This window comes from Neophocaena asiaeorientalis, unplaced genomic scaffold (genome assembly GCF_003031525.2).
Source record: "Neophocaena asiaeorientalis asiaeorientalis breed wild unplaced genomic scaffold, Neophocaena_asiaeorientalis_V1.1 scaffold45, whole genome shotgun sequence".
Taxonomy (NCBI): domain Eukaryota; kingdom Metazoa; phylum Chordata; class Mammalia; order Artiodactyla; family Phocoenidae; genus Neophocaena; species Neophocaena asiaeorientalis.
In genome coordinates, this window is record NW_020174642.1 from 9730248 (window position 1) to 9743857 (window position 13610).

At 57.1% G+C, this 13610-nt stretch overlaps 1 protein-coding gene across 1 annotated transcript in view; it reads right to left on the reverse strand.

Annotated features, from left to right (window-relative positions):
• Positions 1-2462: 2462 nt before the first annotated feature.
• Positions 2463-13610, reverse strand: part of RIPK4 (receptor interacting serine/threonine kinase 4) — a 24526-nt gene continuing 13378 nt past the window's right edge. The window contains exons 4-9 of the mRNA XM_024758132.1: positions 12436-12584; positions 10657-10706; positions 8994-9152; positions 8127-8230; positions 6633-6894; positions 2463-4915 (exon numbers count right to left, since the gene is read on the reverse strand). Of these exons, the coding sequence (XP_024613900.1) occupies positions 3756-4915; positions 6633-6894; positions 8127-8230; positions 8994-9152; positions 10657-10706; positions 12436-12584 (1884 nt within the window). The 3' untranslated portion in view covers positions 2463-3755. The remainder of the gene's footprint in view (positions 4916-6632; positions 6895-8126; positions 8231-8993; positions 9153-10656; positions 10707-12435; positions 12585-13610) is intronic.

Sequence of the window (13610 nt, forward strand, 5' to 3'; positions counted from 1 at the left end):
ACTATCTGGGGGCAGTGCAACAGCAGAGCATCTGAAGTTTAAGACGTGCTCTCGGGACTTCCCTGGTGGCGCGGTGGCTGAGAGTCCGCCTGCCGATGCAGGGGACGCGGGTTCGTGCCCCGGTCCGGGAAGATCCCACATGCCGCGGAGCGGCTGGGCCCGTGAGCCATGGCCGCTGAGCCTGCGCGTCCGGGGCCTGTGCTCTGCAACGGGAGAGGCCACAGCACTGAGAGGCCCGCGTACCACAAAACAAACAAACAAACAAAAAAAAACTCACTCTTGTTTCCTCCCAAGAAAAAAGAGGCTTTTTTTTTTCTAAAGCAGAAAATCTAAGAAAAATTCATGCCGTCCTCAAACCAGAAGATGCTCCTAAATGAAAAAGCACGGAATAGGGATCAGAGAAAAATGGCGGAAAGGCCCGACTTCTATGGGAAGCAAAGAAGGAAAAATGTAGTTAAACTATCTCAGGACAGGAAGGGAAGTGAAGAAGGTACACACTGGAAGAAAAGGAAACTTAGGCCAAACGGCAGAGGCTTAGTAAGTGAAAGTTCCTGCGTCTTGACTCCTGGCGCAAAGGGATTTTTAAAAGAATCCTCGTTCCACGGACCAGGGAGCTCTCAGCTGGTGCACTGCTGGGCACAGGCAGGGAGGGACCTGCTGGCTCAGGCGGCGAGAAGGGACAGAGGCTGAGGGGGCAGCCAGCACAGCAGGGAGATTTGTTACACACGTGGGGACGGGGCGAATGGGCACAATATACTGAGGACGATGGGGACCAACCTCCTCACTGTCAGAGGAAGCAGATACAAGTACGGAGAAGCTGGAGTACACCCTGGGGTGTCGGGCTGTAATTGAAGGCATCGATGTGAAATCATCGTTCTCAAGAAGACGTGGGGACATGTATGTGTATACACATGCAAGTTACACACACATGCTTTGCCCAGATCTGTCTCCTGAGGGACAAGAGGCAATGGCACTCCAGGAACAATGAGCACATCTAACGCCCAGATCTCGGCTTCTAAATACCATTCTTCACTGAAGAAACTGGTTTCCTTGGAGAAATGGCTGCTTCTGAGGCTGGGGTGAAGGAAGTACACGTGCCTGGACCACCTCATTGTGTCAGAAAGCAGGAAGTGCTCAACGACTGATGGGGATGCATCAAAGGGACACAAGAGCCAGTGCGAACTGGCCAAATCAGGGATAATTCCAACATCAAAATAAAGGATAATAAGCGTTCAAATAGGAATTCGTGAGCACATGATACAAATCAAAACATTAAAAGGTAAGCTGTACTTCATACACGGTGTCACGTCTGTGGTATTTCTGCCAAGAATCTTAACCACCATTGTAAAGCAATTATACTCCAATAAAGATGTTAAAAAAAAAGTGCTTAGCCTAGGTCAAATCCAGAAGAGAACTAAGACAAACCGACGCTGAGGGCAGTCCACGAAATTACTGGCTGCACCTCCCTGAAGGCAAGGTCATGAAAGACGAGACTGAGAAACGAGGGCTGAAGCCTGAAGAGTCTTAAGAACGCAACACAGCGAGATCCTGGGCCAGGCTGGAATGGAGCCCTGATACAGTGGCTGGCTGGTTGTTTTCCTATAAAGGACACTCTGGGGACAGTCAGTAACCCTTGAAAAGGATTTGTAGATTAGATGATAGCATCGTGTCAATGTTCATTTCTTGATTTTGATAGATACACTGTGGCTACCTAGTGGCTACAGTCCTTGTTTTTAGGAAATACACACGGAAGTACTTAGGGGTCATATTTTCTGCAACCTACTCAGACAGATGGATGGATGGACAGATGGACAGGTGGATGGGGAGATGGATGGGGGGAATGGATGGATGGATAAGTGCATGGGGGACGAAGAGATGAATGGATGAGGGGGTTGGGGGATGGACGGGTGGGTAGATCCGAAAGAAAAGGGAATGACGGGGCAAAAGAATTAAATGTAAACAAATGGAGAATCTACGAAGGGGACACCAGGGTTCTATGTACTATTCTTACAACTTTTCTATATTTTAAAATTCTTTCAAAATGTAAAGCTAAGGGGAATTCCCTGGCGGTCCAGTGGTTAGGATTCCGTGCTTCCACCGCAGGAAGCGTGGGTTCAATCCCTGGTCGGGGAACTAAGACCCCGCATGCCATACGGCATGGCCAAAAAAAAAAAAAAAAAAAAAACTTACAAAGAAATAAAAAGTCTGGTGTTGGGAGCTTCTTCCCTAACAGTTCACACATGCAGGAGGAAGGTCCCAGGCTAAGGAGGCAGGAAGCCCGGGTCCACCCTTCCACCTCTTCCATCCCCCCCCAGATCATGGGTAAATTCAGGGCACACAGATTGCCCTTCCAAAGGGCATCTCCACACCACATGTGACTGACTGCCTCAGATCTGGTTTTCAGAAATCAGATTATTCGAGCTCATGTATATGAAAATGTAGTCTCACTGGTTTCAAAGAGGTCGGAAGAGAGCTTAGCTTTATTGACATCAAACAGAAGTTTTTTCTTCCACGTGTTCTACATAACAACAGTAGCACAACACATTAAAAGCACAAGGCATATTAAAACATAGCCAGTTCTAAGCAGTCCGGATATTTCCTGTCACAGAAAAGAAGTATCCTGCCCACAGATTCATATTAACATACATGGTACGTTAACATCAATCTCTGTTTCACACACCAGTCCAAAGGGCATGTTTGCATACAGGGTCGGGTCCTGCAGCAAACTGACTCTAATCATAGTATTGGGGGGGCGGGTGCATGTGGGACACAGGTGACAACAAAAGAACGGGGTTTTTACATCCAAGACCGTGAGGCTGTCTCCTGGAGCTGACTTGGGGGGGTCACACCCCAAAAGCTGAGGCCCCTGCGAAGAGTAGCCGTTTGTAAAGCAGGTCAGGAACCCCCTTGGAGACCCTAAGACAGCATCGCTCGGCACAAACCGCTACCCTGCCAAGACTGACGGCTGAGAAGAAAACGGTGAGGAAGGCGGTCCATCTAACTAGCTAACACCGTTCGGAGTCCGAAACCGAGGCCGTCAGTTAGTTTTTCTTGACTTTCAGACACTTGACTCTAAAGTTCAAACATTTTCTGCAACGAGAAATGAATTAGGGCAGGTAGCACTCATGGCACACGTGTGTGGCCACCCACGAGGACTGAGTGACGGACAAATCTGGGTATGAAAGGGCTGGTGAGATGACTGTTTTTGCTTTAAAATCCAACCAGCAGTTCACACTCGTTGCGCAGAAGGCGGACTATCCAATGAGATGAAGGTTTTTAACGGATCGAAAGCGACAGCTGACACCGTTCATCTATGAAAGATATTCTTCCGGAGAACAAGAATTCCACGAAAGCCTTCTGGAACAGGCTTCTTTGCCTGCCGCTGCAAATGGAGAGAAAAGACGCAGCTCTTCCTGCACACCAGCCTTCCCAGCCGCAGGTGGCTCCGCTCACGACGGGGTGGGGGGGCTCACGGCCCTGTCACCGAGGGGCCGACGGCAGGAGCGAGGGGAGCAGCCAAACGCCTCCGACCCACTGTCCCTCCGACACCGGGCGCACCCGTGGGCAGCGGTCACGCACGCTCTGATCAACCTCGTCGGGAGGGGGCGCAGGCGACGCCCAAGCAGACGCCGGCGCGAATCCCGAGTCAGCGGCCACCCGCCCCTCGAAGGCATCCCGCAGGCCGCGGACGGGGCGAGCGAAGCTCGGCGCGGGGACGGGAACCCCGCGGGGGCCCCGTCTCCGGGGTCGGCAGGCTAGGTCTTGCTTCGCCGGAGGAGCGCGGTGGAGGGGCCGGGGCCGCCCTGGAACTTGAGGCTCTGCAGGTTGACGTGGGCCCCGTGTCTGAGCAGCGTCTCCACCGTCTTGGCGTGCCGGCCCCGGGCGGCCAGGTGCAGCGCGCTGAGCCCCTGCTCGTCAGACAGGTCACGCACGTCGGCGCTGACTAGCTCGGCCACCACCTCCGAGTGCCCGCCGGCGGCGGCCAGGTGCAGCGCCGTCTGGCGGCGGGGTCCCCGGGCCAGCACGTCGGCCCGCTCCTCCACCAGCAGCCTGACGGTCGCCAGGTGCCCACCGCGGGCGGCCAGGTGCAGCGCGGTGCAGCCCTCGGCCGTCACGGCCTCCCTGCGGGCGCCCCGGTGCAGAAGCAACCTGGCCGTGCTCGTGTGCCCCGTCTCCGCGGCCACGTGCAGGGGCGTCTGCGCCAGCAGGCCGCAGACGTTGACGTCGGAGTGCAGGTCGATGAGGACGCGGGCCACGCGGTAGTGCCCGCGCTGGGCGGCCAGGTGCAGGGGCGTCCTCCCGTCCAGCGTCTGGGCGTCCACGCTCACCCCCGGCTGCTTGGCCAGCAGCTTGACGATGGGCAGGTGGCCCTGCCAGGCGGCGTAGTGCAGTGGCACCCAGGCGTCCCTGCCCGGCAGGCCCGCGCCCACGCCGCAGCGCAGCAGGGTGCGCACGACACCCTCCCGGCCGTGCTGGCAGGCCACGTGCATGGGCGTCCGGCCCTCGCAGTCCGCCGCGCACACGGAGGCGTTCTTCTCCAGCAGCAGCCGTGTGCTGCCCTCGTCCCCGTTCTGGGCCGCGAAGTGCAGGGCCGTCCACTGGTCCTCATCCGCGGCATTGACGCTGACCTTCCGGGCCAGCAGGAGCTCCACGACGCCCCGCACCCGCTTCTCCACGGCCACGTGGAGGGGGGTGGAGCCCTTCCTGTTGGTGAGATTGGGGTTGGCGTTGTTAAGCAGCAGCCACTTGACGCAGTCTTCCTGCCCGGCCTGCACGGCCAGGTGCAGCAGGCTGGCACCACCGTCCAGGACCAGGTCGACGTCCTGGGGCTGCAGGATCTTCATCAACCTGCTGGTGTCCCCGTTCACGATGGCATCCACGAGCTTCTTCTTCTGGACGTCGGTGGCACCGAGATCTGCGGGGAGAGCGGGTGCAGGGGTCACGTGGGGCTGCCTCCCCGCGCCCGGCCAGTGTTTTCTACACGGCCCCCAACGCCCCGTGGCCTCCAGGCCACTTTTTATCTGAAATCGCTTAAGTGCTGTGCTGTCCATGCTGGTTTAATTTAAGATCGAGTGGGGAGACCTCGGGCAGGGCAACGAACATCTCCAAAGTGCTCTTCTGTCGATGTACAAAGTAAAGATCATTCTACCCGTCCGGTAAGGTCGTGAGCAGATAAGGGACGTACAACGCAGGCCCCAGCTGGTACTCAGAAATGGCAGCGGCCCCCAACCCACCAGAGAGCTGGCAGCTCCTAGCCCAGGCCACCCCTCCAGGGCCCAGCACCTGCTCCCAGCCCAACCTCCAAATGATGCCTCTTGTCTCAGCAATACCATGAAGGACGCTTTCTAGAATACTCCTTAAAGGACTGAGCCTCCCACTTTAGAAGGACTGTTATTCACGATGTAAAGGTTAAACTTAACATAAAAATCCTATTACATTGTCGGGTTCCGATTTAAATGAAACGAGACGCCCTCACGTGAAACATTTTCAAGGGGCCCTGCGTAGGAGGAGGGGGCATGGGGTGTATTAAGAAAATGGAACCAGCCCAGTGGGGACTCAGTGTTTTAACGCTGGCTTCTGAGATGGGCCAGTGATTGGTCCTCTCCAAGCATGAAGATGTCACTTGAGGGTAGCAGGCCCCGAGAGAAACTTCTACATCTTTCTCCGTGGGAGACAGGTGCTTCTTTCTTTTCAGCCTCATTGCTGGCTGCTAACCTCCAGGCCAGCCAGGCCTTCCCCACCTCTGCACCTCTGTAAGGAGTTTCCTCAACCCTAAGTGCCCCCTTTCACCCCAAATATTCCACTCTAAAAATTCCAGGAGGTCCACGGCATCTAGGAAAAGTCCTCATTCCAGGAGGAACTCCCCGATTCCCCAGGAAAAACAAGTTCCCCTTCCTCCTAGGGTCTGTACCCTTCCCGCGCCCCTCTGGCCACCCCTGCACTGTAGCCCTAAGCGTGAGCAGGCATGTTTTCCTCACGGAAAGGAAACCTCGTACGCCGTCCCCACCGGCAGCAACGAGGGGGCTGCAGTTAGCACCAGGCTCCCACCCGAGGGCCAGCACCTGGGACAGGGCAGGGGCAGGGGAAAGCACCTTCTAGACAGAAAACCCAAGGTATATGAACAAGACCAGGGAGTCACAACCTCGAAGGACAGTTTGCCCATCAAATTGCACGGCTATGGTAAATGGGAGCCCAAGAGTAAGAAGGAATGGGGGTGTTTTCCCCTCACCGTCTGGGAAAGGGGGTACAGGGCTGACATTACAAGAGAGAGGGGTCTCCAGGGAGAGGGGTTCCATACATCCACTGGGCTCCCTGATGCAACTCGAGTTCTTCAACCTGCAAACCGGAGGTCAGCCCCCGCGTGCCGGGCTGGCACGGGTGAGACCCACCCGCACGGCCAGGGGTGTGACTCAGCCCTCTTACATCTAAGTGACACCTGCTCGGCCCACGTGCATCTCTGCATTTGCACTGACGCCCAAACCCAATCAGTGAAGGGCTGCAGAAAACACAGGAGAGCTACCGTGAGGTCAGGAAACCGGACGCCTGATCCCGTTCAGCTGCTCACTCTCTGTCCGGACCCCCGGGGCCCCCAGTTAAGCGCATTCTTTCCCAGGGATGGGCCCTCCACTCACCGCCCGCTGAAGACTCCCGCTCGAAGGACAAGGACAGCGACCCTCTGGAGGAGAAGGCAGAATCCACCGAGGACACCCCTGACAGCCTCTTGCCGCTGCTCGCCGACGGAAGTTTGCATGCGGAGGAGCTGCGGCCGAGCTCCTCCGGGCCCTCGAGGGTCTGGGAGATGCCCGAGTCTAGCTGGGACAGCAGCTCGGAGAGGCTGTAGTCGTTGTCAAAGGTCGGGGCAGAGGCTCGCTTGAGCGGGGCGGCCACGGGCGCCTGCAGAGACAGCACACGGAGGGGATGAGGCTCCGTCCGTGACCTGACGGGGCGGGCGGAGGAGGTGGGGAACACGTGGGTCCCCCGTGAGCCATGCAGGGAATTTAACTCCCGTTACCGTGGCTCTAGGGGGCCCAGAGACCCTGCGCTGGGTCCACCCGGCGGGAGGACATGGTAAGAAAAGACGACGACGGGGACGGAATGCCCGTCACCATGCTGGGCCCCATCTGCGCAGTGACGTGGCCCTGAGTTATCCGGACGAGATGTGAATAAGCTGCAGGAGGTGAAGCCTGTGTGCTGGCCGTGTCCACCCAGGACAGGTCAGCGCTGATACGAAACGGAGGAAGGAGATGGGCTGGGGTCCTAACAACCTGCCACCCTCCCCGGAGCTGTGCGAGTCTAGCTGGGGGGCCGCATGTGTACAAGGGCGGGGGGCAGGGGCCGAGCTACAGGGACAGCACAGCACTCCACCCCAGCCCATCCTAACGGGCCCTTCCGAGGGCCCCCTCCTGCCCGGCCGCGAGAAACGCAGGTTGTGCCGAGGGGTTAGAATCTGCAGGTGACTCGTGATTCTTCCCGGTTCCCGCCCACCTGTCCCCAAATCTTCCCTCTCCTCGGGAACCGGTGGCCTGGTGCACCGAGTCACACCCACGTGCTGGGCCTTCCTTCCCCTTATGGGGGTGGTGGGGACCGGGTCACCTTCCCTGCCCCTCTGACCTCATGCACACGCCCCTTCCTGCTCAGACAGCAGACACACCATAAATGCTTGCTTATCTCCCGGCCTTACAGCACAGCCTGGGATGATAACACCAGATATCACCCAATACAGTTAGTTTGGCAGGCTCCACTTTACAAGTCTTATTACCTGAAAGGTAGTTATTTAGTTAGCATAGTTAGAATTTATCACCTCCTACCTAACCTGTGTGGCACTCATAAAACAAAACGTTTACAGGCAGTTAGAAAGCGGACAGATCCCCAGCCTCGAGGTGCAAAAAGACCCCCAGACCCCCAGAGCCCAGACCCCCTCCCCAATCTGGCCTGCAGGCTTCCGAGGCCAGCTCACCAAGGCAGCAAGCTGGAGGCCGAGCAGCCAGGGGCAGGGGCAGGGGGACGGCCCAAGCCTCAGAACAGGGGGCGAGCGGTCCAGGCTGGCAGGGCATTTGCAGAAAAGAGAGACTCAACCCCCGAAGCCAAGTTAGGGGAAACCAGGCCCCCGGGAGGGTCCCCATTACCTCGGCCTCGGCCTCAGGTGGGTTTCTCACATCTGCGTCTGGAGTCGTCTCTTTAACCTCATCATCAGGTTTTTCACACAGGTCCTCGGTTTCAGAAGTGATTTCTTTGGGGGACAAAACACAAAAGGGTATATCGCCTCGACACTGACTCACACAAATGCTCTACTTAAACGTGTGACCTCGGGCCGGGACAGAAGAGGCAGCACCGGCAGGGTCCGGCCTCTTGACCGGTCAGCATTGCGGCCTCCCAGGCTGCCGGCCCCCGGCCAAGCTCTCGGCAACCCCGCCGGGGTCCCCATCGGCAACCACAGGCAGGGTCTGGCCAGACTCCAAGCAGGAGCCACCGAGGCCCCATTTCCCCAAGAAGCCAGACCCGCCGGAGCGCGTACCCCGACGGCCCGGCTGCCAGCTCCCGGCGAGGCTCCCACCGCATTCACGCGGGTTTCCCCATACGTTTTAAACGTCGGGATCAATTTCAAATGCGTCAGGATCACTCTCCTAACCGAAGGACACAGCCGTTCCCCAGGGACAAGGCGCCATGAGACACGCAAAGAAAGCCGCAGGCCAGCGGTCGCATCGTCCCTAAAAGATGCATTGCTGCATCTGAACCTGCAACGCCAAGAGGAGGCTGCTGAGGGCAGCGGGCCACAGCCGGGGGTGCACAGCTGGAGCTGACCACGTGGCTCCAGCCTCCTCGCCCCAGTCACAGGCAGGGGCCACAGGCGGGCACAGCCTGCGGGTGCCGGGCTCGCCCTGGCGCTCCTGTCTCTGGACAGCCTCCCCTGTCCCGGCCGTCGACTCCGTCACCTGGGACAACGGCACGACCCTCAAGCAGCAATCCTCCGGGCACCCTCTGGGGGCACTCACCTTGGAAGCTGGGCCGCTCCCGGGGGTCCCCGTGCCAGCACCTCTGCATGAGGTGCAGGAGACTCTCGCAGGCGCGAGGCCTGGGTCTGCAGACAGGCGGCAGCTCGGGGCGGTGGCCCTTCACCACCTTCACCATGATGTGCAGGATGTTCTTCTCATCTGCAAAGGGCAGGTGCACAAGTCAGCCCCCTGCCGTGGGGCTGAGGCGGGATTTCTTATCTTCGGGAGGAGTGACAACCGTGGGAAAGTTTGGGGCACGTCACCACCACCCGCCCGGGAGACGCGGTATTTCCTCTTCAAAGCACAGAGCGTTCTGTAATCCTCAACCTTGCAGGGCACATCTGTCCTGTGTTTTCCAGGTTTTAGAAACTATCTGTGATCTACCAAATGGAATCACTGCCCTGTATCACAGAGCAGGTCTTTCTGGGCATCGAACTCAAAGGAAAACCAAGTTCAAAGGAGAAGAATATGGAACAAGATCGGTTCCAAAGGGGCCCACGCCCACCAAAGGGAAGAACGCTGGTAAGTCACGGAGTCACATCGCCCAGCCCCAAGTGGTCCAAACTGCCCTGCAGTGACGAAAAAGTCCTCCTGAATTTCTACCCCAAAGCGCAGGCCCCCGGCGGCCCGAGCGACAGTGCCACCTGGCCACGCTGAAAAGAATCCAGACCACGGACCTCCACCGAGGAGGACCTGGCAGGGAGACAGGGTAACGACGCACAGACAAAACCCTGCAAAAGACCTGGTGGCCACGTGCTGACTCCGATCTGCGTTCTTAGATCTTTTTGGTCAGACCAGAAAAGAGTGCGTAGCCCAGGTACTCGACTTTTCCAATAAACCGAGTCAAGGTACCGAAACCTCGGGGCCAGAAATCAGCACGGTGGGTGCCTGGCAAGGGGGAGGAAACCCACAGCCCTCGGGCCGGGTGTGCTGACCCGGGGAGCATCCACCCAACGATTCTGGAGGCTGGTTGCCCCACAATGGGAACACACTTCACATGACCAAACTGTACACTTGAAAACGGTTCAGATGGTCATTTTTAAGCGATGTGTGTTTTACGATCAAAAATTAGAAAATTAAAAAAATATGTATCTGGAAATCACTACAACGGACAAACCTACAGAGACAGAAAGTAGATTAGTGGTCAACAGGGGCTGGGGTGCAGGGAAGGGAGTGACTGCCTAAGCAGCCTGGGGTTTCCTTTGGGGGTGATGGAATGTTCTAGAACCAGACGGTGGTGACGACTGTACAGCACTGTGAATGCACTTAATGCCACAACGTACAGTTTAAATGGTTAAAATGATAAATTTTATGTTACGTGTATTATATCACACACACAAAAGAATGAGCTAGTACCTAACAAGAGTCACTGAACAGACCCCATCAGATCCGTCCGTGCCTTTCCCCGTATGTGAGCTGCACGGCAGAGCGCCTTGTCGGCATATATGAAAGCCTGCGATGAGGTGGGCCGTGGGTCTCTGTGCGGACCTGCTGGGCAGGACAAGGCAGCCCTGCTCCCCACCAGACGGCCCGCCAGCACCACGGCCCAGAGCGGCCCCGACTGTGATCCGCAGGCACTTCTGACACAGAGAAAGGACCACAGAGCACGCCCTCCACTGCTCGGGGAGAGGCAGCTGCATCACCCCTAGACATGTCCACTCACCTGCAAACGGCTTCTTCTGCGTGAGCACGCCCCAGATCACGATGGCAAAGCTGGAAGGGAAGAGGCACGTCAGTGTCTGCGTGCCGGAGCCTCAAGTAAAGCCAGAGGCCCCAAACGCAGCAACGAGCTTGAGGAAGTCCACCCCAGAGCCTTCGAGAGACTCCGAGACAGAGAGGGGACACCAAGGTATCTTTCATGCAGTTTTTTAAATGGGCAAATACTCTTACTGTGGAACAAGGCATGTGGAAAGCTCAAATGTCAGACAACAGACAAAACTCCATCAACTGAACTGTCAGTCCCAACAGCAGGAGGGGTTCCCGAAGGGACCGCCACCCTGTCCCTGGACCGTCAGCTCGAGGGGAGAACAGCGGAGTCTGCTTCTTTCACACCATCTTCCTGCAAACACTGGGCCTCAAAATACCGACTACAGCTCTGGGCGTCTCGAGCCCACTGACGTCATGTGAGGGCATGGAAAAGATGAGGGGGCACCGGCTGAACCTCCCAGAGCCCTTTTTGGTTGTTAGAAATTATATATACTTGTGTGTAATATATATATGTGTGTGTGTGTGTGTTACCTTTATATCATTTATATATTAATTATATATATGATTACTCTGGATATACCCCGAGAGAGCTCAATCTGGTAAAATTGAAAAAATAAAAACAGAATCAGAAGTCCAAACACTGAGCTACCAGCCTGCACTGGGTTAAGGGCAGCTGTTTACGAAAGGCAAGAAGTCCCCATTGAAAAGTAATTGAAATCTACAAGTTCAAAAGTTGAAACTCTCAACTCCGAAATAAAGAGAATCTTATTCCCCCCAAACCCTACAGGCGGGTGCCCAGCGCCCCGTGCACCAGTCCCCGACAGACGTCCTGCTCAAAGCCCAGCAAAGCACGTGCACGGGCGGCTACGGTCAAACCAGTCGGCCAGGACTCCAGGCGGTGGCCGTGACCCAAAGGCGGGGCTCAGGGTGACAGTCACCGCGTGTGAGACAAGAACCACAATGAGGGGTTTACGTGCCTGCTGGCACCCGCCCGCCTGCTTTCCTTCTCCGAGAAGTCTGAGTGATTAAGACCTTTACCATATGGGAAAGGAAGGCGCCAACTGATTCACGACTGCTCTCTAGCACAGAAATCCCCGGTGCCAGTTTGTGAACAGCCTCTAGGGCGTCTGTGCTCCTGTCACGTGTAAGTGACGTTAGGAAGTGTGAGTTCCGGGCCACAGGGGACTGGATTCTGGAGCCTGAATCCACACACAGACAGACACAGAGACCACTTGAAGTAGCAGGTTCTCTCAGCAGACAAGCTATAGAGCCCATGTTCCCTACATCCTACAAACACCAAAGCTTTCACGGTGTGGGAGCTGCCCGTCCGGTTGCATAACCGGCTCTAACTGACACCAACCACTAACGTTCTCCATCCTGGGCCAGCAGCGCTCACAGCAGAGCACTCCCTCTTGTAAGCCAGTCCTGGGGTAGCCCGTACCCTCCACCTAAAAGCCCTTTCCTTTGGACTGAACCTCTTATCTGGCGGCACCCTCCACCTAAAAGCCCTTTCCTTTGGACTGAACCTCTTATCTGGCGGCACCCTCCACCTAAAAGCCCTTTCCTTTGGACTGAACCTCTTATCTGGCGGCACCCTCCACCTAAAAGCCCTTTCCTTTGGACTGAACCTCTTATCTGGCGGCACGGAGGAGCCCCTGGCCAAGCCCCCCTGCAGCGCACGAGGAATCCAGGTGCGGAGCCCCTGGCGGCCTGGGGCTGCGCGCCTGACACACACCTGTACACGTCGTGCTTGGTGTCGAAGAGCCGGCTCTTCTCCCGGATACGCTCAGGAGGAAGGTAGGCGATGGTGCCGAAAAGGCCGTCCATGCTGAGGTCCTGCGAGTGGGACAGCCCGTTGCACTTGGCTAGCCCGAAGTCGGAGATCTGCAACGCAGCGGCGGGAAGGAGCTCGTCAGGCTTGGCTGGCAGCTTGCTGAGTGAGGCAGCCGGGGTTGCTGCTTTGGGACGTTTTATCAGCATGCCCTCCCCCAGGACCCTGGCAACGTCGGGGGCAGGGGCGGTACCCCCCCACCCACCCCTGGCTGAGCAGGTGCAGAATCGGCACCACGGCTCTCATATCACCTGCGCTCCCCGGCGCAGGCGGGAAGGCCCAGCCAGCCTGGGAAGAACCATGCCTGAAACCATTAGGAGCTTGATGGACAGGGGAAAAGATTACACTTGAAGGAAGGAATTCACTGGCAGAAGGAAGGTAAGGGAGGGGGCACCCTCAGGGGCAAAGCAGTTATGCAATCGCACAGCTGGGCCGGCGGGCAAGCAGCAGCTGCTTCTTCAAAGGGAAATGTGCCTTCAGAAGCCCTTTAAAGCGAGCAAAACACAACCTGCCAACCTCGGCGGGGCCTCTGTCCTCCACCTGGAACGTTCTGGGAACAGACACCTGCTGGCTCCAAACACAATACCCAAACGACAGGTGTGACATACATCCCCTCCGCCGCAGGGCCCACCGGCCCAAGGGGCACCTGGACCCAGCAGCTTGGGCCCCATACACCTCCACCTCCGCGTCTCCTTAGGCCAAGGCGTCCTGAAGGCTCACTGCGGGGCGCCCGCCCTCCCCGCTGCAACCCGGGGTGTGAATCAGAGCCCTCAGAGGCGGTGAAACGCTGGGTGGGATTAGGCCACACTCTCTGGCATTAAGGGACTCAGGATCCACGTGGAAAACGGCCCCTTCGTAAATTCTCCTCCGAGGCGCGTGGGTTTTTCTAAGCCTTCTAATTAACTCCGGGCTCCCCTCAAACACACCTCTGGAGTGATGGGAAATGCGGCTGAGTCAGGCCTTTAGTTCTGGGCTCACCTGCCCACAAGGTGAGCCAGGAGCCTGGCGTCATCACCGCTGAGCAGGGCGAGTTTAGGACTGGGGACTCGCTCCTTCAAGGGGTCTCTGACCACATCTGC